The sequence below is a fragment of the Dryobates pubescens genome, chromosome 31 (assembly GCF_014839835.1).
Source record: "Dryobates pubescens isolate bDryPub1 chromosome 31, bDryPub1.pri, whole genome shotgun sequence".
Lineage (NCBI taxonomy): Eukaryota > Metazoa > Chordata > Aves > Piciformes > Picidae > Dryobates > Dryobates pubescens.
The window spans coordinates 1,090,513-1,114,535 of NC_071642.1; the positions used below are offsets into that span (position 1 = coordinate 1,090,513).

Sequence of the window (24,023 nt, forward strand, 5' to 3'; positions counted from 1 at the left end):
TGTTCCCTGTGCTAAATCCCCTCGACCATCCACCCCCCCATGCTCTGTGTGCTGAGCAGCCCCAGGAGGAGACATACTGAGCAGAAGCCCCAGTCTGGGGGCTGGGGTGGGGAGTCTCCCCAAGGAGGCTTTTGGGGTCCTCAGGTGCACCCACTCCATGCCCACAGCCCTGCAAGGCTCCAGGGCAGACTCCAGGTCACTTCCTCCCCACCCTGGGGTGCAGAAGCTTTCCTTGTGCCCCTTCCTCTCCCCCCAGCACTGAGGGCTCAGGCTTCTCTTCCCCATCCAGCAGCTGGGGGGTGCCAAGAGGGTTGTGAGGGGTGGTTCAGGTTCTGCTGGACACCCTGGGTGGTTGGGGAGTGCACTCCATGCCCAGCCAAGCCTGGGAGAGTGGCCAGGCCTGGCCTGGGAAATCTGCCAGCTTGTGTGTGTGCCCCCCCTTGCTCCAGCTGCCAGAGGAGGGGACAGCTCCTTGTGTCACCCTTCATCAGTGCTGGCACCCAGCCCCTGCCCCAAAATAGCCATGGGTGTGTGTAAAGCTGGTGGGGGGAAGCAGGACCTGGCACAAGGGGTCTCCCCAGCCCCTAAAATATGTCCTGCCTGGGCTGTGCTGCACCCCATGGGCCTGCAGCCCTGTGGGAGGATCTGGGTGGGGGTCCCCCTCTGAGTGAGCAGGGCTGGGTTTTTTGGGGGGGGGCAGGGAGGGCAGAGGAGGGCTCCCCAAAAGGTCAGGCAGGGAGGGAGACAACAGTGTAGCCCCGCTCAGGTTACCAGGCTCCCCCCTGCTGCTCTGGGAGCCCCAGGGACAGCCTAAGCCCTGGGGCTGGCACCGTGCCGGGGTGGGAGAGGGCACCAGAGGGGTTTGGAGCAGATGTGGGGCAGCCCCAAGGAGGAGGTGAGGGTCTAGGGGGTAAGCCTCAGGTGTGTGGGCAGGATAGAGGGGGGGTGAAGGTAGAAGGAGCAACCCAGGGTGGAGTGGGAAGGATGCTGGGGGTGTGGGGCTGTCCCGAGGTGGGGGCGGATAAGATGCTGAGGGATGTGGGGCAACCCAGGGTGGGGCAGGGTGGTGCCTAGGGGCCAGATGGGGGGGGCAGGTAGGAAAGAGGAGGGGAATGAGGATGCCAGGGCCAGCTGGGGGGGGCAGGTGGGTGGTCGAGGATGCTAGGATGTGGGGGTAGCCCCAGGGAGGAGGGGAAGGAGGATGCTGAGGACATTCCCGGGTGGGGGATACTGGGAACGTGAGACATTCCCAGCGGAGTCGGGGGACGATAGGGACATTGGCACAGCCCCGGGCGGGGGAGATGCTGGGGGGTTGCTTTGCTGGAGCCATGGGGCAGCCCGGGTGGGGCGGGGGGGGTAATGATGGGGATGTGGGACAGCTCCACAGCCCTGCTGGGGGTGGGCAGAGGGGGCTGCTGGGGACGTGGAGCAGCCCCGTGGGGCTGGTCGGGAGTGATGATGAGGAGGATGACGCCTGGCAGCCCCCGGTAGGGGGGGTGGTCGCGGGTGATACTGGTTGTTGTGTCCCCCCGCCAGGCTCCCCGCAGAACCCCCCCGCGGGGCGCGGCCGGACACGCGTGGCCGGTGCGACGGGCGCTGGGGAGCCGGCGGCGCCCAACCAGACAATTAAAGGGGCCGGGAGCTGCTCGCTCCCTCTGCCGCCTTTGTCCCTCCCTTCCTCCCTCCCTCCCTCCGTCCCGGTGGCACCGGCACCGGCACCGAGCCCGGAGCCGCTGTGGCCCCCATGTACCGATCGCCGCCACCGGATCCCTGCGGAGCCCCGCACCATGCCCGAGCCGCCGGTGTCAGCGCAGGACGGCGACCGGCCCCGGCCCCGGGCCCCGCTCCCGGAGGAACGGGCGGAACCGGCGGCTCCAACAGGAGTCCTCGGTACGGTGGCACCGGGAGGGGGTTGGGAATGGGGGGTGCGAGGGGGGTGTCGGGGCTGCTGGCGGCGGCCGCGGGGCGGGGATGGGGATGATGTTGAGGGGGGGGGGGGGGGGGGGGGGGGGGCAGGTCCCTGCGGCTGGCTGCGGATGTCCCCGGGATGCGGCTGCCCGGGGATGGGGCGGGGGGGGGAATCGGCGGTCCCGGTGAGGGTCTGAACACCACTCCCGGGTTGCTGGACAGCTTTGTGCCCCCCCACAAGCCACCAGCACCCTCTACTCCGGCCCTGAGCTCTGTGGTTCTCCGGGGATTAGGGCTCTGCTTGTCGCGTGTGTGTGTCCCCCCCCCATCAAAGCCAGTCTGGTCTGTGCCTCCCACCTCCCCCGCGATGGGGTCCCCGAAGACGCACCGGTGACCTCCCCCTTACTGGGTCCAGGCACCCCCTGTCTGCCCCCCCCCAGCCCCGGCCAGGCCTATGCCCCCCCCCCCCCCCCAGACCAGCTCCGTACCCCGCAGCAGCTGCAGCGTGTGCAGGATGGGGGCTCAGGGTCCCCAGGCAGGGGCTGGGGTCCGATGTCCCCCTCCTTGGTGTGGCCCTGGGGCGCAGGTGACACCCCCGTGGCCGTGGCCGAGTTGGGGTCCCCGGGGCAGGGCGGTGCAGGCAGCGGGAGGGTGACCCACTTTGTGTGCCCCCCTTGGGATGTGACCCCCAAATGCCTCCTCCCCCGGTGCCCGCGGGCTCCGCCCGGCGGCAGGGCAGCGCCCTGCCCATCCCCACTCGCTGCGGCTCCGGTGACCTTATCCCGGAGAGCCAAGGTGAGCGGCACGGCTCGGCGTGTGCGGGGGGACGTGGGGACAAGCCCGCGAGGGGCGGGGGGGACATGCTCGGAGTGAGCCTGGGGAGCGGCTCCATCCCTGCACTCCCCTGGTGGAGCTCTCATGCCAGTTTAGTGATGGCACTGGGCGCCAGAAGGAGGGGGCTGGGGGCTGCTCTTGGTGGCAGCGAGGTGCCAAGGACTCTGCGAGTAAGATGTGGCCCACCCCATGCTCGGGTGGGGGGGGGTCAGGAGCGCTGTTGGGGACCCCCCTGCTGCCCAGCCACATCTGTGACCTTGGGCGAGGAAAAGCTTCCTGCACCTAGAGCTGAGGCCTCGGGGTGGGCACCAGGGTGGGCACCTACCTGGCATCGTCCCAGTTTCCTTTGCTCCTGCCACTGCCTGGCTGTGCCCACCCTCTGGACACCCCCAGTGCCCACATTCCCGAGTGGGTTACCCCACAAGTCCTTTGGGGTGGGTGAGCTCACCCTGCCCGGTGAGCGTGGCCAAGCCATGGGCACCCTAGCAGTGGGATGTGCCCCAGGGTGCAGGACTAGGCCTGCTCCGGGGGTGGCTGTCTGGCAGCTTGGCACCGTCCCAGTCTGTCACCCACGGCGCCAGGACAGGGAAGCCTTTCAGAGCCTGGCGCCGCAGCCCCTTCCTGAAGCAGCTCAGTGATGAGTTTGTGAGGTCTCAGCCTGGTTGTTGGGGTCTGCTTTGCACTGCTGCCCCCGCTCGGGGTGCCCGGGGGTGCCCGGGGCCGGGGTGGGTGTGCTGGGATCGGCTCCTGGGCCAGGCTCGGTCTTTCCTGTTTGCCGGGGCTCGGTGTGAGCGACGTTTCCGGCGCCTCGGGACCTTCCCAGCCCTGGGGCAGCCGGAGAGGCTGTGACAGTTCCCTGGGCACCGGTCCTGGCTCTGCCACCCGGGCTGAGGAGGGGAAACTGAGGCAAGGAGGTGTTTGAGTGTGGCAGGGAGAAGTGAGGTCCCACCGGGGGCACCCAGCTTTGGGGACCTATTCTCCCTGCCAGCGTCTTGGGATGCTCCCAGTCCCCATCGACCCCGGCAAGTGCAGTGGGGACCCCGGGCAGGGGCACAGCCTTGTCCCCAGGGTGTGGGCACCCCGCAGCAGCACGGGGACCATGTCCTCGTGTGGGACCCAGCCCAGGGGTGACAAGGGGACCCTGGGGACCGTCCCCATCCGCGGCGGCGCGGGGCCTCCCCAGGTTTCCATGGAGACCGGCTGCTTTTTTCCCTGCTTTCCCCATTTCTCCTGCATTTTGCCACCTCCCGCAGCCGAGGCCCTGCCGGATCCCGGCCCCGGCGAGGGGCTGCCGGCAGAGGTGAGCGGCTGCTGGGGGCGGCAGGGGGGCAGCGGGGAGGGCACCCCAGGGCATCCAGCACCTCAGGGGTGCCAGGAACATGCTGCCAGCTCCTCCCCAGCAGCTGCTGGGGCCTTTTTGGGCATCTTGAGCTGCCGGAGGAGAAACCTGAGCCAAGGGCCAGCGTCACCGGGAGTGAGGGGCCGTGACCTGCTGCCATGGCCGCTGCTGGGGACACGCCGCGGGTCCCTGCACCCATCCCATGCGCCGGCAGCTGAGTCATTGGGGCCTTGGGGGCTGGATGGTTGGGCTGTGGTTTGGGGGGTGTCCGACAGGGTCCCCCAGCTGCTGACCAACCCCCCTCTGGCAGATAAGCTCTTCGGGAAGCGGCTGCTCCAGGCTGGGCGTTACATCATGTCCCACAAAGCCTGGATGAAGACGGTGCCCACCGAGAACTGCGACGTGCTCATGACCTTCCCGGGTAGGAAGATGAGCCCAGGGTGCCCGGGTGGGGGCTGGCAGTGCCAGGGTGGAGCACTGGGAGGGTGGCACGGAGCTGGGGTGGGGGACGTGGGGAGAGACGGGGACTGGGATGGGCACCAGGATGGTGGCACGGAGTTGCAGTGGAGATGGGGGCATTTGGGAAGGGTGGGGACTGGGATGGGCACTGGGATGGGCACTGGGATGTGCACCAGGATGGTGGCATAGAGCTGGGGGGGAAGGGGAGGGAGACTTGGGGAGAGATCGGGTCTGGGATGGGCACCGGGATGGGCACCGGGATGAGGATGGGGGACATGGGGAGGGACAGGGCCCAGGGTGGGCTGTGCTGGGAGTCGAGGCCCACGCTGACTGGTGCCCTGCAGACACCACCGATGACCACACTCTGCTCTGGCTGCTGAACCACATCCGCCTGGGCATCCCCGAGCTGATCGTGCAGGTGCGGCACCACAAGCACACGCGCGTCTACGCCTTCTTCGTCACCGCCACCTACGAGAGGTAAAGGTCCCCTGGCCGGGCCCCCACCTCCCTTCCAGGCCCAGCTCCCTGTGCCCAGCTGTGTCCCCTCCCTCTGCCTGCAGCTTGCTGCGTGGGGCTGACGAGATCGGGCTGCGGAAGCCGGTGAAGGCAGAGTTCGGGGGAGGCATGAGGAGCTTCTCCTGCGAGGAGGATTACATCTACGAGAACATCGAGAACGAGCTCTACTTCTTCACCTCTCAGGTGGGACCTGCAGGGAGCTGGGGGATGCAGGGCAGGGATGTGGAGCACAGGCATGGAGGGATGCGAGGACGGAGGGATGCAGAGAAGTGAGGATGGAGGGCAGGGGTGCAGGGATGTGGGGGTGGAGGGCAGGGATGAGGTGCAGGGTGGCAGGGACGTGGGGCAGGGACTGCAGGTTCTCTCTCTCTCTCTCCCTGTGAATGGTACCAGGGAGCCCCAGCCCAGCTGCACACTGTTCCAGCCACCCCCTAGAAACTGGAGGACAAGGCAGGGCTGTGGAGGGGACAGGACAGGAGCAGGGCCTGGGGACATGTGTGTGGCAGGAGAAGGGCTGGGGGCTGAGCAGAGGCAGCACCAGCCTGGGCTCAGCCCTGCTGTGGTGCTGCAGGAACGGCAGAACATCATCAGGTACTGGCTGGAGAACCTTCGTGCCAAGCAGGGAGAGTCGCTGCACAACATCCACTTCCTGGAGGGGCAGCCCATCAGTGAGTATGGCACAGCCTGGCACAGCTTGCCATGGCACTGCCACCCCACTGCTCCCTTCTTGGTGGCCCTGGAGGACACAAAGCCGCTGAGGGGACCCTCTCACCACACATCCCCAGGGCAGTGCCAAGGTGGGTGTGCAGTGGCAGTGCCAAGGTTGGGCACAGAGCCCCAGTGTGTCCCCAGCACCCCAAACCCACTCTGCTCGTTGTCCCTGCCCCAAACCCCACTGCAGCAGGGCTCTCTGGGGGCACGCACAGTTGGAGGGGGGTGGGCATGGCAGGGCGGCAGTGCCCCCACAGCCTGCCCCTCCCCGCAGTCCCGGAGCTGGCAGCCCGCGGTGTGATCCAGCAGCTCTTCCCCCTGCACGAGCAGAGGATCCTCAAGAGGCTGATGAAGTCCTGGGTGCAGGCCATCTGCGAGGCCCAGCCGCTTGGTAAGGGGTCAGAGGGGCGGTTTGGGGGTGTCTGGGAGGGTCCCAGCCCCGCTCACAGCCCTCTTGGCCCCCTTTCCCGCCCCCCTAGATGAGATCTGTGACTACTTTGGGGTGAAGATCGCTTTGTACTTTGCCTGGTTGGGCTTCTACACCTCAGCCATGGTCTACCCTGCAGTCTTTGGCTCCATCCTCTACACCTTCACTGAGAGCGATCAGGTGAGGGGTGGGGAGGTCAGGAACTGGGGTAAACCCCCACATCTGGGGGCCGCGGGGGGGGTGGGGGTGTCCCAAACCCCCTGGCTCTGGGGTTTCCCTCTGGTGCTGTTACCCTGCAGCTGCTGCTGAGCTGGGAGGTGCAGCTCCACCACGCAGCTCCTGAGGGCGCTGGGGTCGGGGCAGAGCCCTGTGGCTCCCCCACGGCTGAAAGGGGGGGTGGGGACAGGGGGCGGGGGGTGTTGGGGACAGGAGGGGACCGACCCCGGTGCAGTTGGTGCCATCCATGCCACAGACCAGCCAAGACATCTGCTGCGTGGTCTTTGCCATCTTCAATGTGGTCTGGGCCACCTTCTTCCTGGAGGAGTGGAAGCGACGCGGGGCTGAGTTCGCCTACAAGTGGGGGACCCTGGACACCCCAGCAGAGTCCATCGAGGAGCCCCGGCCCCAGTTCAGGGTGAGCACTGGGGGGGGGGGGGGGTGGAGTGGGGGAGGGGGGGTCCTGTTCCTGGAGGAGTCCTCACCAGGTCTGGCCTCCGCTCCCTGACCTTGACAAACCACCCGCGGGGGTCTGCACTGTGTCCCACCGGTGCTGGGGTCATGGAGGGATGCCACAGGGCTCCTTGCCATGGGGAGGGTCACACGGTGCTGTGTGCCCCCCCCCTGCCCCCCCCCCTCCCCATTTTAGGGCATTAAGAGGATCAGCCCTGTGACCAGCACCGAGGAGTTTTACTACCCCCCCTGGAAGCGTTTGCTCTTCCAGTGCCTGGTCAGCCTCCCTGTCTGCCTCATCTGCCTCACCTTCGTCTTCCTTCTCATGCTGGTCTGCTTCCAGCTCCAGGTGGGTCCTCATCCCACCAGCCCCAACCCCTCTCCCCCCCACCCCCAACTACCCAGGAGCTGCCCCCCCTGCCCTCCATGCCAACCTCGAGCCCATTCCCCCAGGAATTCGTGCTGAGCATCCAGGAGCTTCCCCGGATCGTTCGCTTCCTGCCCAAGATCGCCCTGGCTGTCATCGTCACCGCCTGCGATGAGCTCTACAAGAAGATTGCCTACTGGCTGAACGACATGGGTGGGTGGGGGTGGCACCCGGGGGTGCTCCTGGCAGGGCTGGCTGCCGGGACCCCTCCCCGAATCCCTCCCCTGAATCCCACCTTGCCCTTGTGCTTTGCAGAGAACTATCGCCTGCAGAGTGCCTACGAGAAACACCTCATCATCAAAATCGTCCTGGTGAGAGGGGGCTGAGGGGCTGGCAGGGGGACAGAGGGGACCAGGGAGAAGAGAAGGGACTTGGGAGGGGGTCCCAGCAGCCGCCCTGCCCTCACCCAGCTGCCCTCTCCCACAGTTCCAGTTTGTAAATTCATACCTGAGTCTTTTCTACATCGGTTTCTACCTCAAAGACATGGAGCGGCTGAAGGAGGTAAGGGGCTGTGCCCGGGGCGGGGGGCTGCAGCCCGAGCCCCTCCCTGGCATCACCCAGATGGACAGACAGATGTCCTCACACCCCGCCCCCCGCCACCATCCCAGCCCTCTCCACCCCAGGAGGCTGTCCCTGCATGTCCCCACCACGGTGCTTCGTGGTTGCGCTCCCGGCCGGAGGCTGCACCGGGGTCCCCAGCTCCTGCTGCTGCTCACGGTCTCTCTCTGTCTGTCTGTCTGTCTGTTCTTCTGTCCCTTCCACAGCTCCTGCTCATCTTCTCTCTCTCCCAAAGCCTCACACGTCAGCTCAAAGAGGCTCTCCTTCCATTCATCCTCCTCCACCTCCACCTCTCTCTCATCTTCTTTAAGGGCCTCCTGGGCTTTTGCTGGAGACTGGGAGTATCCAAAGTAGGAGCAGGGAGAGGGGCGGGCCGGGCACCACCCCACCCCCTACGCCCCACCCCGGGATGCCCTGGGAGGGACATGGGTGTCCCCAGCCCTGGCGGCTGGCGGTGGCACACCTAAAGCCCCCTCCCACCAGCCGTCACCCGTGAGGGAGTCACAGGATGGGGGACACCAGGCTTGGGCATATCCCTGGGGAGGAGTAGAGACCTCACGGGGGGCAAGAGCTGGGCACAAAGGGACACCCTCGGGTGCCGTCCCTCCCAGTTCTCCCCGGCTGACAGCCTGCACCCCGTGTCCCCACGCAGATGCTGGCCACGCTGCTCATCACCCGCCAGTTCCTGCAGAACGTCCGGGAGGTGTCCCAGCCCCACCTGTACCGGCGGCTGCGCCGGGGGGACCTCAGCCTCCGCGACCTCCGCCAGCTCGCCCACGCCCTGCTCCGCCTGCTCGCTCCCCACCGCCGCCCCCCGGCTCCTGCCGAGGGGTCCCGGGGGGAGAAGAAATGTTTAAATGGGGGTTGCGGGGTGCCGGAGGAAGAGGAGGAGGAGGAAGAGCGCCGCGAGTCGGACTCGGACTCGGAGAGCGCCCTGGACTGCGGGCTGAAGCTGAAGAGGGTCAGCTTCATCGAGAGGGGCGAGCGGCGCAGCGCCGAGCACGGCGGCCCCGAGGACGACAGCTTCCTGGAGGAGGGCAGCCCCACCATGGTGGAGAAGGGCATGGACCCTGCCTCCGTCTTCGAGCTGTGTGAGGACGAGGAGGAGGCCGAAGGCCCCCCCGGCAGCCCGGTGAAGGCGGCGGAGCCGGCGGCGGTCCCGCGGACCGGCCGGAGGAGGAGAGGAGCTGAGGGCAGAGAGGAAGAGGAAGGCGAGGAGGAAGGGCGGAGGCGTAACCGGGCGTCGTGGATCGACCCTCCCGAGGAGGACTACTCCACGCAGCTGACCCAGGCAGAAGTGGAGAGCTGCATGAAGAAGTACGAGGTGAGGAGCCCTGGAGATGGCCATGGGTTTGGCGAGGTGCGTTGCAGCCCCTCCCCAGCCCCGCTGCAACGCTTCCTGCCTCCTCCTCCTCCTCCTCCTCAGGACACCTTCCAGGACTACCAGGAGATGTTCATCCAGTTTGGCTACGTGGTGCTCTTCTCCTCTGCCTTCCCCCTGGCCGCCATGTGTGCCCTGGTGAACAACATCATCGAGATCCGCAGCGATGCCTTCAAGCTGTGCACAGGGCTCCAGCGCCCCTTCGGCCAGCGGGTGGAGAGCATCGGGCAGTGGCAGGTGGGTCGGGGGGCACTAGGGGGCTCTAGGGGGCAGTGGGGGGGCCCTGGCTGGCTCGGAGGCGCTCACCCCTGGCACTCTCACTCTTGCAGAAGGTGATGGAGGCCATGGGTGTCTTGGCCATCGTGGTCAACTGCTACCTGATCGCCCAGTGCGGGCAGCTGCAGCGCCTCTTCCCCTGGCTCAGCCCCGAGGGAGCTATCATCTCCGTGGTGGTGCTGGAGGTAAGGGGCTTGTGCCCGGGGGGGCTCACACCCATCAGCGTCTGCACCACCCTGCCGTGGGTTAAGGTCTTGTCTTGGCTCCGAAGGTTCCCACAGGCCCTTCCCCGACCCTTCCACGGCCACCTGCAGGCAGTGGGGGCCAGAATCCCACCTCTGGGTGTTGTTGTTTGGTCTCTCTGCCCCCTCCCCCCCGCCCCCCATCCCTCGCGGGGTGCACCTCAGGAGGGGATGGTGGTGCCCATGGGGGATACTCAGCTGAGTCCATGTGTGTCCCCCGCAGCACTTTGCCCTGCTCCTGAAGTACATCATCCAAGTGGCCATCCCTGACATCCCTGCCTGGGTGGCCGAGGAGATGGCCAAGCTGGAGTACCAGCGGCGTGAGGCCTTCAAGGTTGGTGACACTGGGACGGGACCGTCCCTGGGGCCAAGCACAGGGCTGGGACACAGGGCTGGGACCCCCTGTCCCTGGGGCTGGTGGGCTCCCTGAGGTATCCTTGAAGCTGAGGGACTCCCCAGAGTGTTCCTGGGGCCGGTGGGCTCCCCAGGGTGTCCCTGAGGCTGGTAGACTCCCCAGGGTGTCCCCTAGGCTGATGGACTTCATGAAGTGTCTCCAAGTAACTCCTCAAGGGGCCCTCAGGGCAGCCGGGTTTCCTGGGGAGTCTCCAGGGCTGGTGGGCTGCTCGAGGTGCCCCCCGGTGCCGGCGGGGCTGATGCCCCCCGGTGCCGGTGGGGCTGATGTGCTCTCCGCCGGCAGAAGCATGAGCGGCAGGCGCAGCACCACTTCCAGCAGCAGCAGCGGCGCAAGCGGGAGGAGGAGGAGCGGCAGCGCCACGCCGAGTACCAGGCTCGCAAGGAGCGAGAGAGTGGCCGCGACGAGGCCAAGGCCGAGGCCGCCGGGCAGGACCCGGCCCACGAGAAGAGCCAGAGCAAAGGAAAGGGCTCCGGGGGCTCCTCGCACGGCTCCGACAAGCCCAAGAGACCCAGCTCCCTCCTGGCCACCAACAACGTGATGAAGCTGAAGCAGATCATCCCTCTGCAGGGCAAGTTCCTCTCCGGGGGAGCCGGGGGGGGCGGCACGGCCACCGCCAGGTCCCCCCAGTCCCCCACGGGCAGCGAGAACAAACTCCCCGGCTTCCTCAGCTTCAAGTTCCTGAAATCCCCCGAGACTAAGCGGGACACGGGGACCGAGAAGGTCCAGTCGCCCACCAAACCCTTCAACCCCAGCAAGCTCTTCAACTTCGGCAAGTCCGAAGGGGCTGGGGGCAACGGCGCCGCGGCCACCACCGCCTCCCCCCAGCCGCGCCCCGGCCCCTCGGCGGAGGCGGCAGAGCGGCCGGGCCCCAGCAAGTCCCATCTCAACGGGGCGCCGGAGGAGGGGCCCCGAGAGGAGCCAGAGAGCCGGGCGGAGGAGGAGAGTGGGAGCTACAAACTCTAACCAGAGCATTTTGGGGAGCGGGAGCGAGCGGGGCTGCCCTCTCCCCTCCTCCGGGCAGGACATCCTCTCCCTCTCGCCTCCCCTCGCTGTCCCCTGCTGCGTTCCCTCGCATCCTTCCAGACCCTCTGCCGGGTCCCATCTTCGTCCCAGCTCCAGCTCCAGTGGGGATCTGGCCACGTCCTGCACCAAGGACTCGCCGTGAGCAAAGCCCCAGCAGTGGGAGCAGCAGCAGGATCCAGCGGTGGCTTCGGACGGAGCATCCCAACGAGATCCTTCCTGCATGCCCGTGGCTGGGAGACCTCCTGCCCTGGCTCTGTGCCATGAGCCCCCCATGACCACCGACGCTGCGCTCACCACGAGGAGATGCCATGGTCCAGCCTGAAGAGCTTGGTGCTGCCAGACCCACCTGGACCAGCCCCCGAGGAGGAGCTGGGGGAGCTTGGTGCTGCCAGACCCACCAGGACCATCCTGCTGGTGCCGACCGCGGAGGGACGAAGCGAGGGCGGCGAGAGGAGCCTGATTCAGCCGTGCCTACAGCCCCTGCCTACAGCCATCGCCTGGTGTCCTGCCGGCACCGGGGCCATGCCCTGCTCCATCCCGCTCCCGGCAGCCTCCACACGGATTTCATCCCAGCGCCGGGACGTTCTCCTGCCCGAAACCCGGCTGGGAGGGCTGGGGGTGAGCAGCCAGCTGCAGCCTCCTGGATTCTCATGCATGGGCAGCGTTTCTTGCACTAAAATAACTCCCAAAAAACCCCAACGTGAGCGACTCTCTTGCCCCTTCTTCATCCAGCGGCTCCAGCTGATGGAGGCAAGAGCTGGCACCGGCCGGCAGAGCTGGCACCGGCCGGCAGAGCTGGCACCGGCCGGCAGAGCCCGGCCCGGTGCAGGCAGCAGCCCCGGCGCCTGCAACGTGAGCCGGGCCGGTCCCTTCCCCTTCTCTGCTTTCCGATTCCATGGAATTATTTTTGCAATAAGGCACTCGGAGGTCATGCCAGGGGAAGGAGCAGAGCTGGGGAGGGCAAAGGGGGGGCGGGGGGGCAAGCTCGGCAAGGGTATCGGGTGGGGGGGGGTGGGAGCAGCTTTGCTTCTGCCAGGGGGCAAAGGTTTTGCCCTGGCTGGGGTTAGGCTTAGTGCTTCACCAGCTGCGGTGCTGTGGGGAGGGGGCTGCAGGGGGGCTGCCCCTCGCTTTTCAGCAGTGCTGCTTTGCTTTAGGGGCCAGAATCTGGGGGGAGGGAGGGGGGAGAGAGTGTGGTGGTGGCAGTGGCACCCCCGCAGTGTGGTGCCTGCAGGTGACCCGGGCTGGGGACATCCAGCCCCTGCCAGCTCCTTCCTGCCCCCACGGGCAGCAGCTCTGTGCTCTGCCCACCTGCCGCTGACCACTTCCAAAGCAAGCAGGGGACAGCTGGGGGGGGGCTGCCCAGAACTGGGTGGGGGGGGACTGCCTGGGGCTGGGGGGGCACCCAAGTGGCTGTCCCATCACTGTGCCTGGCCCAGGCAGTGACCCACGGGGGGTCTGTGCAAACCTCTGTCCCCAAGGCCTGGGCTGTCAAAAACGCCAGGTTGGTTCCTCCCCCCCCCCCCCCGGCTCTTTCCACACATCCCATAATAGTATTCCTTTTTTTGCTCTGAATTAAGCCATTTTTTAACAGCAATAAGGGCAGCAGAGGCTTGAGCTGCTGCTCTGCTCAGGAGCAGGTGGCCCAGCACAGGTGGGGAGATGCTTCTGGGGGTCAAGAGCACTGCTCCCCCCCCTTGATCCCCACATCAGCTGGGGCCAGCCCTGAGCTTTGCTGTCCCCACAGCCAGCCCTGGAGGTTGGGCAGAGCTGCTGCTGCCTGCTTGCCCTCCCAGCCCAGCCTCACTCAGGCAGGAGGGGCTGGGGGCTGGGGGGGGATTCCTGGGGCAAAACCAGCAACAAAAAGCAGCACAAGGGAGCAGGGGGCTGGGAACCGGGGCAGGATGGTGCTGGGAAGCCCTCTGAGACCAGCAGGCCCCCAGTCTGGGGGAGCAGCACCTTGAGTGATGGCAGAGCCCCCCCCGCCTGGCTATGGGGGGGGGGTGAGGGGCACCACATAACCCCCAACACCCACCCCCCCCTCTGCCTGGCACCTGCCCAGCCTTGGGGCCTCCGCAGGACCCCCCCCCAGCCAGGCAGGGGCAGGGCTGGTGGGCGGCAGCGGCAAGCCCCCTCCCTGGCTGCATTCCATTGCTGCTCTGCTGGGGCTGGGCTGGCCAGGGCCAGCTGCCCCCTGCAGGAGAGGACTTTTCTTTGCCCCTCGTTTGCCTCCCGACAGCCACAGCCCTGCTCCCAGCAGCTCCTGCAGGGGAGGGCAGGGCCCCCAGCGCCCCCCCAGTCCCTCCCCTAGCCCAGGGCATTTTTAAACCTCTCTCTCTCTCGAGGATTTCTCCCAGCAGCTGCCTGCAGCTCCGGGGCAGCTCCTGGCCCCCAGGAGGGAAGAATTTGGTTTCATTTCCTTTGCTTTGGGGTTTTTTTTGGTCAGTGGTTGTTTTTTTTTTTTCCCCTTTCCCCACTTGCTGCATTTTTCTTTCTTTGGAATTTGACAGAAAATGCAGGGGAGGAAGGGGGGGAGGGGAGGGGGGGGGGGGCTGGGGGTGGGTTTGGTTTATTTATTTAATTTATTTTGTCATATTTTTGTAAAACCTGCAGAAATGCCAGGAAAAGAGGAAAAAAAAAACCCAGACACTTGGAAATAAAATCTATTTCAACAAGGCTGAGGTGCTGGGGGACAAAAAGGGCACTGGCTGGGGGGGGGGGGGGGGGGGGTGGACGGGACATTTGGGGACACTCCCAACCTTCCCACAAGCCTCTGAAGCTCTGGGGATAGCTCCGGGAGGGTGAACTCCAGCACTGTGCCCACGGTGCTGGGCAGGGGAGGAGTGAAGCCACTCAAAACCCCTCTGAACGCTGCAGGGTTCATGCAGCCAGGCCCAGAGAGGACCAGCAGCGGGCAGGAAGCGATGGCTGCAGGCTACAAACAAACCAAAGACTCCACAGAAGGGCTCAGGCTGGAAGGGAGCTCAGAGAGCATCTCCTCCACCCCCCCCCCGCCGTGGGCAGGGACAGCTCTCAGCTAGGCTCAGCTGCTCAGGGCCTCATCCAGCCCGGCCCTGAGCACCCCCAGCAATCCCCCCTCAGATGTGCCCTGAAGGCCACACTGAGCTCACCAAGAGCCAAAGCTTTGGTGTCAGGAGCAGAGAATGGCTTGGGTTGGAAAAAGCTCTCTGAGGTCACCCAGCCCAACCCTCAACCCAGCCCCACCCTGGCCACCAAGCCCTGGCCCCAGGGGCCATGGCCACAGGGCTCCTGCAGCCCTCCAGGGCTGGGGACTCCACCAGCTGCCTGGGCAGCCTCTGCACATCGCTGCCCCAAAGGGCAGGATTTAACTCCTGACTGTGCCCACTTTGGGTTGGGCACAAGCTCCAGAGCTCTTCAGCCAGGACACTCTGCCCCCGTTTGGATTCACCACCCATCCTCCAACCCAAGATGAACCATTCAGCTGGAAAACCACAAGCAACCAACCCAAACCCTCTGGTCCCTGCCCAGGCCTCATGTCAAAAGCTAAACCTTCAGTCCCAGGGGCAGTGAGAGCCCCCCGAGGGTGACCCAACCTCGGCTGCTTTGTCAGCAGGGAGTTGGAGGCCGCAGGAGTTGGGTGTTGGACAAAGTGCAGGCAGCAAAAACCCAGGGTTTGGGGTTTTTAATGGGGTTTTGTTGTTTTCAAGGCACCAGGAAGTCACAGTTAGGTCAGGAGCAGCTTCCCTGCCATGCTCAAACCAGATGCACTTACCATGGATCAGAGACCGGGCTGGAAAGTGGCGGCAGCGGCGTGCAGCTGGAGGAGGAAGAAGAGGAAGGAGGAAGGAGGGGGTTGAAGAGGGAGGCAGGAGGAGAAGAAGAGGGGAGCTGGAGAGGGGAGGCAAGGAGGGGAGCTGGAGAGGGGAGGCAAGGAGGGGAGCTGGAGAGGGGAGGCAAGGAGGGAGCAAGAAGGGGGCTTTCACTCCAGGCAGGATGGGACATGAAAGCCTCCCTGGGGGCATCACAGATCCATGCAGCTTGTACACAGCCACCAAGCCCAAACCAACCCCAGCAGCTCAATGCTCCCTTAGGTCACTTGGAGGCTTTGTTTCTCCATCACTTCAGGTCCAGGCTGAAAAGGCAACTTCCCTTTAACCTCCTAAAGAGGGCTGCAAGAGTCGAGAGGCCGCCAGGAGCCCCCAAGACACCAGGAGGGCACAGAGACAGGGGGGTCAGCACAGGAAGGAACTGCCAACTCTCTTTAATAGGACAGGACTCTGTCTGGCAGAGAAGTCAGCAGAGCTCAGCCCTTGCTGCAGCCATCCAGAATTACACAGCATTTGACAAAGCACTGCACAGACACCGCTGCAAGGCTGCAGCTCTCCAGCTCGGCTAAGGAACACACACATTGGTCACACTTCACCACCAGCTGCACGTCCCCATTCCTTTGCTTGGGAGCTCGCTTCCAGCCTCAGCTCCTCCCTGCTGAGGCCAGCAGCGAGCACAGGGTCTCCCCCAGGCCACACCTTGCCCTGCCTGACGCTGCTGTGTGGGCAGCAGGACAGAGGGAGGCCCCGCAGCGCCCAGGGAACCCAGCGCCACCAGAGGCCCAAGGAGAGTTTTATCTTCACCAACACAGTTGGCATCTTTAAAGACATTCCAGTGATTTGGAGGTTACTGCTGTAGCAAAATCCAGGGGTTTGGGTTTTCAAGAGGCAGATACAAAGGTCTAAACTACTTGGTGTTAAAAGTTAGCTTCCTTCCCTGCAGCAGGAGCTCGGTGCCCAGGCTCGGGAGGGCAGCGCGGGCTGCGCCCTGCTCCCCCTCCGCGCCTGCCCTCCCGGGGCTGCTTCTCACCACTCCTCTCTCCCTTTTGTCCCCAGACCTGGCCACGTGGCTGAGGAGGCCCCAGAAGGGGACAGCAGGAACCCTCCAAGCTGGGGGCTGTGCACAGCAAGTTTTTTTATCCAGGAGCTCTGGCAACTAAAGGCTGGCGTCGAGGGTTTGCCAAGGAGGAGGAAAGGAACCCAAAGCCCACGGCTACAGATGCAACGATTTCAGCTAGCAGAGAGCAGAGCCAGCCCCTGGCAAAGCAGACAAGACATCATCACTAAGCTAACACCTTCCCTGTCCCCTTCAGGCCACCATGCTCCTTTCCTTTCAGTCTCTGAAGCTCTGAATCGACCTCCTGATGATCTGCAGGTCTCGCTGTGGGCTCTCAGCGAAGGCAACAGGCACTGAACTGTCACAGTCCAAGAAGGGATTGGTCTTCCTCAGAGACCATGGAAGCTCATGTATTGATCAACTCCAAGTCCTGGGCTCCACTCCAGCCTTGTTGATATGGCAGGAAAAGACAAGGTACCACCACTGAGAACAGGCAGCTGAGACCAAGAGCTTGCCGAGGTGCTCCTGGACTCCTCCAGCCAGGAGCTGCTGCCCCAGCTCCATCCCATCAGCCACGGCTCCAACACTTGGGGAGAGATGAGGAGGAAGCTTTATTCCAGCAGAGGCTGCACAGCTCAGTCCATTCCAGAACCAAGAGATGAGGAGAAGTGAAGAACAACAAAAGCCACACAGCTTTCACTTGGAGTCCTCCATGGGAGCTGCCAAACGGCCCAGAGCAGCCCAAAGAAGAACAGAGCTGGTCGTGGAGAATGTGGCCACTGGGACTGACAGACCCCTAAGTGACACTCAGGAGCTGGGGGTGGGAGGGGGGTGGGGGGTTCTAAGTGCAGTGCCAGGTCTGGAAGAGTTGAGACCAGGAAAAAGGGAAAAGTGAAGCTCCACACTGAGGGTTGGTGTGGGAAGATCCAAGGAGGAGTTAACCACTTGGATCATGAGCTCCACACACTCAGGGCTGGAGTTGGGACATCCAAGGAGCAGTTAACCACTTGGATCATGAGCTCCACACACTCAGGGCTGGAGTTGGGACATCCAAAGAGGAGTTAACCACTTGGATCATGTGCTGCACACACAGGCTTGGAGTTAACCACTTGGATTGGCAACATCCAAGGAGGAGTTAACCACTTGGATTACGAGCTCCACACACTTAGGGTTGGAGTTGGAGCATCCAAGAAGGAGTTAAGCACTTGGATGATGAGCTCCACACTTAGGGTTGGAGTTGGAGCATCCAAGGAGGAGTTAAGCACTTGGATGATGAGCTCCACACACTCAGGGCTGGAGGGGGAGCATCCAAGGAGGCATTAACCACTTGGATCATGTCACTGGGTAGAGGAATCAGAAGGCTGAGAGCATGGAAGGGCTCTGTGCTAACCCCCCCCCAGCTCCTCCCCAGGCTCCTTCAAGTCAGACCTGGCTGATGAGCAACAGACTCCCCCCAGACCTGTGCAGGTGACAGGGCATGTTTCACAGAGAGGAGGAGCTGGAGGTTCTACTCCATGCTCTCACTGGGCTGTTCCACCACTGCTCCCTGGCCTGGGCATAAATTAGAAACAAACCCCGAAACCCAACAAAACCCAAATGGGGCAAAGGAAAATGAAATGAAAAAGAACTCAAATAAATACATTGGCTCCTGGAAAGTCAGAAGTGGCTTGGGCTGTGGAGGGGGGGCAGGTGTGGGGAGAGGGGCAGAACTGACACACTTGGAGACACAACAGGAAGCGCCTGCAGAGGTGTGGAGCAGCAAGGCCAGAGCCTAAGTGTCCTCTGTCATGTCCTGGCTGTCTGTCCGGGCGATTTTCCGGGGGGGGGCAGAGTTCTCACCTTCTATCTCCACTTGCTCTTGATCTCTCTTCTTGGCTGCATTCTGCTTGGACAAGAGAAAGCCACAGTCAACCCCCAAAAGGCACAGCCAGGCCCCCACAGCCACAGCAAAGCTCCCCCAAAAGGCCACTAAAAAGCCTCCCCCCAAAAAGGCCACAGCAAAGCTCCCCCAGGAGGTATAGGGAAGCTCCCCCCAAAAAGGCCACAGTGAAGCTCCCCCAAAGCCACAGCAAAGCTTCCCCCCAAAAGGCCACTAAAAGGCCTCCCCCCCCAAAAGGCCACTGCAAAGCTGCCCCCAAAGGCAGAGCCCCTGGTGGGAACCCACCCAACAAGTGTGTGGCTGTCAGGTTTTCAGCTGGGCTGAGCTGACACAGACCCACACTCAGGGGGGGGTCAGCCCAGGCACAAGGGGGCTGCCTCTAGACTGCCCCTCAGATCTGAGGAGCAGCACTGCCCTCAGCACTGTCATTCCCAGCTGCCCAGCACTGCATCAGCAGAGGCAGAGTCACCTTGCCCTGCTCTGCCCAGGCCCTGAACTCTTCAAACTTCCTTTCTGGCTTCAGGGCTCTCTATAATTTTACTTCCCCTCTAAGCCCTTCCCCACCCTGTCCCCAGCCCAAGGCTGCACTCACTGCTTCCACATCTCCATTCCAAGGCATTGTCCTGCTCCAAGCACTTCCAGCCCAGACAGCCCAGCTCCCCCCAGAGCACACTGCTTGCTGTGCTCCCAGCAGAGGAGCCAAGGTGCTGCCACCTCCTGCCCAAGCTCATCCCTTCCCCCAGCAGGGACACAAGAGCAGCTTCACCCTGGCTCTCAAGCAGCTGCTGGGGGCACAGGGAGAGCCTTTTGCCAAGGTCAGAGAGGAGCTGGGAGATGCAATAGCCAAGCTCTGGGCTCACCATGGAGCTGACCTCCCTCCCTCCCTCCCCTGGAAATGAACTTTGTTTGGATTCATTTCAAGTGGTGCTGTGCAGACAGAGCCCAGCACTGCCTGGGCTGCCCTTCACACTTGCTCTCTACTCCTCCCATGCTCTGGGAGGCTGAATGCCTGAGGAGCCTGGGGCAGCAGAGCTGCTGTCACCTACCTTCTTGTCCCACTGCTGATGTAAATAACGCAAGAGAATATTTGTCTTTTCTGTTACTATGACTGCCAGGAGGAAAAACAGAGAGAAACAGCACTGAGGTCACTCAAAAGAGCACAAAAATCACTGCCCAGCCCAAGCCTGATGCTTTTTAGTGAGAGCAGAGAGTGCAGGAGCACCAAGCAAGCCAGTGGAGTTAGCAACACCCCCAAAACCCAGCAGGGACCTCTGGAGCTCATCCCCAAGCCCCTGCCCCAGCAGGGCTCCCACAGCAGCCTGCCCAGGGGCACAGTGCCCAGGGGGGGGGGTTGGGAGCTCTGCACACCAGGAGACTCCAGAAACTCTCTGGGCTGCCTGCTGCAGGCCTCCAGCAGCCTCACACCAAAGGAGTTTCTCCTCCTGCTCAGGTGGAACCTCCTGGGCTCCACTTTGTGCCCCTTGCCACTGAGCAGGGCCTGGCCCCAGCCTCTTGCCCCCCACAGCTCCTTCAGCTCCTGCTGAGCATTGCTCAGCTCCCCTCTGGGGCTGCTCTGCTCCAGGCTCTCAGCTGCTCCCCACAGAGCTGCTCCAGGCCCCTCAGCAGCTTTGCAGCCTCCACAGGACCCTCTCCAGTATTTCCCAGTCTCTCTTGAACTGGGGAGCCCAGACCTGGACCCAGTGTTCCACCAGGGCAGAGCAGAGAGGGAAGAGAACTTTCCTCAAGCTGCTGCCCACTCTCCTCCATGCCCCCAGGAGACCTTTGGCCTTCTTGGTCTCCAAGGCAGACTGCTCCTGGGCAGCTTCTTGTCCCTCAGCACTCCCAGGCCCTGATCTGGGGGGGCTGCTCCCCAGCAGGTCACCCCTTCCCCACCACCTCCTCTGGAGTTTCCAAGAGGGGACCCCAGCTGTGCAGATCTGCACCCTCAGAGCAGAACAGAGCTGTCAGCAGCCCCAGACTCACTTTGCTCAGAGGGATACTCTCTGGTGGGAAGGTATACTGATGGTCTTCTGTTCTGTGGAGGAATTGGAACAGTTACAGCACACAGCCAGCAAAACAGAAAGTGATTTCTTGTGTTAGCCCAGACCCAACCCCCTCAGCAACACCACACTCTGCCCTCCTGTGTGCCACAGCTGGCTGTAGCCCCTCTGAGCACACACTGCCAGGAGAAAGGTCACCTGGGGGATGCTTTCCAGGGCTCCTGAGGCAGGTGCCTGTAAGGAAGCTCTGCCTGAGGTGAGGACACACTGCTCAAAGCAGGCAGGAAGCTCTCCTTGCCAATCTCACCTCCTGAGCTGCCAGCTGTGGGCAGGAAGTGTTTGTGAAGAGCTCAAATCCTCCTTCTGCAGTTTTATTTCCCCCTCCTGAGGAGGGTGAGGAGAGCTCCCCCCAGAGCAGCAGGGTGTGGAGATACTTACTGATGCTTTACATACAGAGTCAGCATGGAACCTGCTGAAGTTGCTTTTGTTGTACACAGGCAATCCTTTCAAGAAATCAGCCTGAAGGGAGACAGAATCCAGACACAACAAAACAGAACAGGAGGTGAGCAGAGAAGAAATGGAGCTTCTGGCTGCTGCTTGCTTCCTGATCCTCCCAAGGACTTGCCCAAGCCAGTGAAAGCTGCAGGAACTGAAGGATGCTGCCCAGGCCCCACCAGTGAGACTGAAACCTGCTCTGGAATGCCTTTGGCCCCAGCTTCTGCCTCTGGCTCCTGACACCCCTGGAGTCCAGGAAATCGTTTCTGAGGGCACCTGGGTGGTTAAAGAGTGGCTGAGTGTCCAGCTGGGGGAGTGCTGCCAGGAGGAAGATCTGCACCACACAAACACTGCTCCAAGCAGAGCAGAGCTCAGCACAAACCACAGCAGCACACCAGGAACTGCCCCCAGCTCCACTCAAGTCCTTGACTGTGACACAGATCAAAGCAGCTAACAGCCCAAGGCTAGCTGCAGCCAGTGATAAAAGCCCCAGCTGGCCTGGGGATGCTCAGTGCTTATCACTGCCTTATCAGCCTGCCCCAACTTCCCTCTGGTTCTGAAGGACCTGCAGGCATCAAGGCCACAGCAGCAAACAAGCCCAGGCTCTGCTGGGGGGGTTCAGTCACCACCCACAACAACACTCTTGCTCAGACACTCACAGGAAGGCAATTCCCAGCTCTCCAGCCGGGAATTTGGTCTGGCAGAGCAGCCTACATATCCCTGGAAAGAGGCTGGAGGAGCCCCTCAGATGGAGCTGCTGATGTGCCAGTCTGTGCCAGCCACTGGGCACCACTGGCAAGAGCCTGGTCCCAGCCTCCTGACACCCACCCTGGAAGTGTTATCAGCACTGCTGAGATCCACCCCCAGGCAGCTCTTTTCCACACTAAGCAGCCCAAATTCTCTCAGCCTTTCCCCATCAGAGATGTTCCAGTCCCCTCTCCAGCAAGTCCCTGTCCTTGGACTGGGGAGCCCACAACAGGACTCCAGATGTGCCCTCACCAGGGCAGATCAGCTCAGGCCCCACCAGCCATGCCCACTGCCCAGCTAGAGCACAACAGCAACACTAAACCAACAAGAAACAGAGACTCCTCCAGCCCAGGCTCCAGCCAGCACCTTAAGGACCCATCCCCAGTTCAGCCAGTGGCACACAGCATCCCTGCTGCCACAGGCACATTCCAGCTTCCACCTGGTCAGCAAGCACCCAGAAGGCCTCCTCAGGGGAACTGCCTGGAGTCCCAGTGCTGGCTACTGAAAATGAGACCCCACTCCCAGTGCAAGGATCCTGACCTGCCCCAAGGGCAGCAGGCAAATCAGCCCCAGCAGGGCCCTGCTGTGTTTGCACACCAAGTCACACCTCCTGGCCACTGGCACACGAAATGTCCTCTCTGGAGCCTCCTGCCACTCTTTAACCAAGGAAAGGCTCTCCCAGCCAAGCTGCAGTGGCCTGGGGGGCAGTGAGAAAGCAGCTCCTGAAGCCAGCAGCTGCCTCATGTCCTCTGTTGGGTGTTCTGCCTGGGGGGAAAGGCAAACTGGGGAAAGCCCAACAGCTCCAATGCAGTGATGCAAGCAGAGGAAACAGCCCTGGTTCCCTGGAAGGTTTAGGAAGTGAGGGGGAGAAGAGGCAGCCACTGTGTCAACAAGGGTGCTGAGCTCCCCAGGAAAGTGCCAGCCCTCACCTAAAGGCAGCAGGATGGGAGGGGAAGGAGGGGGTGGAAATCCACATCTTTAAGCACCCTGTTGTCAGCTTTTGGAAGGAAGAGCAGGAAGGAGGCTCAGGAAGACAAGGGCCAGCACACGGCTGGCTGAAGGCAGGGCTGTGCCCCAGCAGGAGGCACACACACGTGGACGTGGGTTAGAGGGAAACCACTAACACAGACTTGGGAACGGCCACCGAAAGCCTCAGCCCCGGCGGGGCTGCACCCGGAGACCGCAGGGCCACCGCTGCTCTTCCCGGGGGGGCAGAAGGAAACCCTCTCCCCTCAGGACTCGCGTCACTGCCGCGGGAGGGAGACTGCCTGGAAGCCTCTCGGCCATGGCAACCGCTGCCGAGCGCCCAGGCAGCAGCCCGAGCGCCTGTTGCTGCCTCTGGGGCACAGAAAGGATCCAACAAGCTCCAGCCCCTCAGCGCACGGCATCCCCGGGGACCCCCGCGCCTCGGTGCCCAGCTGCCCCCTCCTGCTCCCCAGCCTTGGCCCTGGGAATGGCTCTGCCGCTCCGGGCCCCGAGGGCGCGGGAGACCTCCCTGCCGAGGGAGAGCTTCACCCTTCGGCCGCGGCGAGGACCAGCCCCGACCCGGACGCAGCCTCTCCAAAGCACCGCCCAGGGGACCCCTGCCGCTGCCCCGATCCCCCCGCCCCAAGAGCAGGGCAGCAGCCCCAGCCCGGGGCGTCCCCACCCTCCTGCCCCCCCCCCGCCATCTTGGGGTGCTACAGCCCTCAGGGGCGGGGGCGCCCCCGGCTCTGCGCGCAGCGGCCCCCGCCACAGCCCCTGTCCCGGAGGGCAGGGTACCCCGCGCCTCGGCGTGCCCAGCCCCAGGCCCTCCCCGGCCCACCACCCTCCCGCCTCCGCCGAGGCCCTCCCTGGGTGTGAACGCCGGAGGGTGCGGGCCCCGGAGGGCCGCGGGCCCCCGTTCCCCGGGCTGGGTGGGGCAGCGGGCCGCCACCAGCTGCGGCAGCCGGGAAGGAGCACAGGCCGCGTTCCCGCCGCGGCGGCGGGCCCGGGGGTGCCGCCATTTCGGGTGGGGGGCACCTACCATCTTCACCGCCGCCAGCCGTGAGGAGCCGCGCCTCAGCCCGCCCACTGCCTCCGCTGCCCGCCCCGCCCCGCGCCCATTGGCCCGCACGGAGCCGCTCTCGTGTCTTATTGGGCGCCGCGTCCGTCACTCACAGCGGCGCTGGGAAGCGTAGGGTTAGGTTGACGCAGGAACTAGACAGGAAGGGGGGAGGGCGGGTGCAGCGCGGGGGGACCCGGATGTGGCGGCGGCCGCGGGGCATGCTGGGAGATGCGGTCCCAGCTCCCTGATGAAGGGGCTGATGACGGACGCTGTTAATTAGCAGCCCTGGCAGGACAGCAGCCAGGAGGAGGTGGTTCCTCCCCATTACCGCCTCTCCATCCTATCATCAGGCCAGGGCTGCAGCCGAGAGCCAGGCCCCAGGTACTGAAGCATCTTAGGAGGATGGGAGAGCAGGGAGAGACACTGCCAGCACGGTGGGTGCGAACTAAACCCAACCTTCTCTCCACCCCCGGGGCTCATCCCATGCTCCTTCCATCCTTCCAAAGTCCCCCTAGCAGCCACGACCCCACCTTCAGCTTTCCTTCCCTTCCTTGACTTTGACATTAACAACCACAGGAAGTTCAGGGCTTTAATTCCAGCTTGTGTTTTCACAAGTTCATCTTCACACCACGCCCAGCAAACAGCAATAGCTTTACAATGTGAAGAGCAGCCATTAAACAAAGCCCTCACAGGCCACCCTCAAGCCTCACGCTCTCCCAGCACAAGAGGAGCACTCTTCAGTCACAGCCTCCTCACGGCACAGCCACTCAGGCCAGGTCACTCCAAAGCCACCACAGCTGGAGGGCTCAGTCTGGGGCTTCTCAGCAC

The 24,023-nt window shown here is 63.7% G+C and overlaps 1 protein-coding gene across 3 annotated transcripts; it reads left to right on the forward strand.

Annotated features, from left to right (window-relative positions):
* The first annotated feature begins 1,510 nt into the window (after positions 1 to 1,510).
* Positions 1,511 to 11,177, forward strand: ANO8 (anoctamin 8). Of its 3 annotated transcripts, none has more exons than XM_054175094.1 (18): positions 1,517 to 1,890; positions 4,392 to 4,502; positions 4,885 to 5,017; positions 5,101 to 5,239; positions 5,628 to 5,724; positions 6,042 to 6,158; positions 6,247 to 6,374; positions 6,646 to 6,828; positions 7,060 to 7,212; positions 7,317 to 7,443; positions 7,546 to 7,601; positions 7,717 to 7,791; positions 8,055 to 8,198; positions 8,501 to 9,172; positions 9,275 to 9,466; positions 9,559 to 9,690; positions 9,971 to 10,081; positions 10,445 to 11,177. In XM_054175094.1, the coding sequence occupies exons 1-18, from the start codon at positions 1,788 to 1,790 to the stop codon at positions 11,123 to 11,125; spliced, it is 3,354 nt and encodes a 1,117-aa protein (XP_054031069.1). In that variant the 5' UTR covers positions 1,517 to 1,787; the 3' UTR covers positions 11,126 to 11,177. The 3 variants fall into 3 exon arrangements, with proteins under 3 accessions (XP_054031072.1, XP_054031069.1, XP_054031070.1); XM_054175095.1 differs by having other exon boundaries at positions 1,518 to 1,890; positions 6,667 to 6,828; XM_054175097.1 differs by lacking the exon at positions 8,055 to 8,198 and having other exon boundaries at positions 1,511 to 1,890; positions 6,667 to 6,828.
* Positions 11,178 to 24,023: the final 12,846 nt, after the last annotated feature.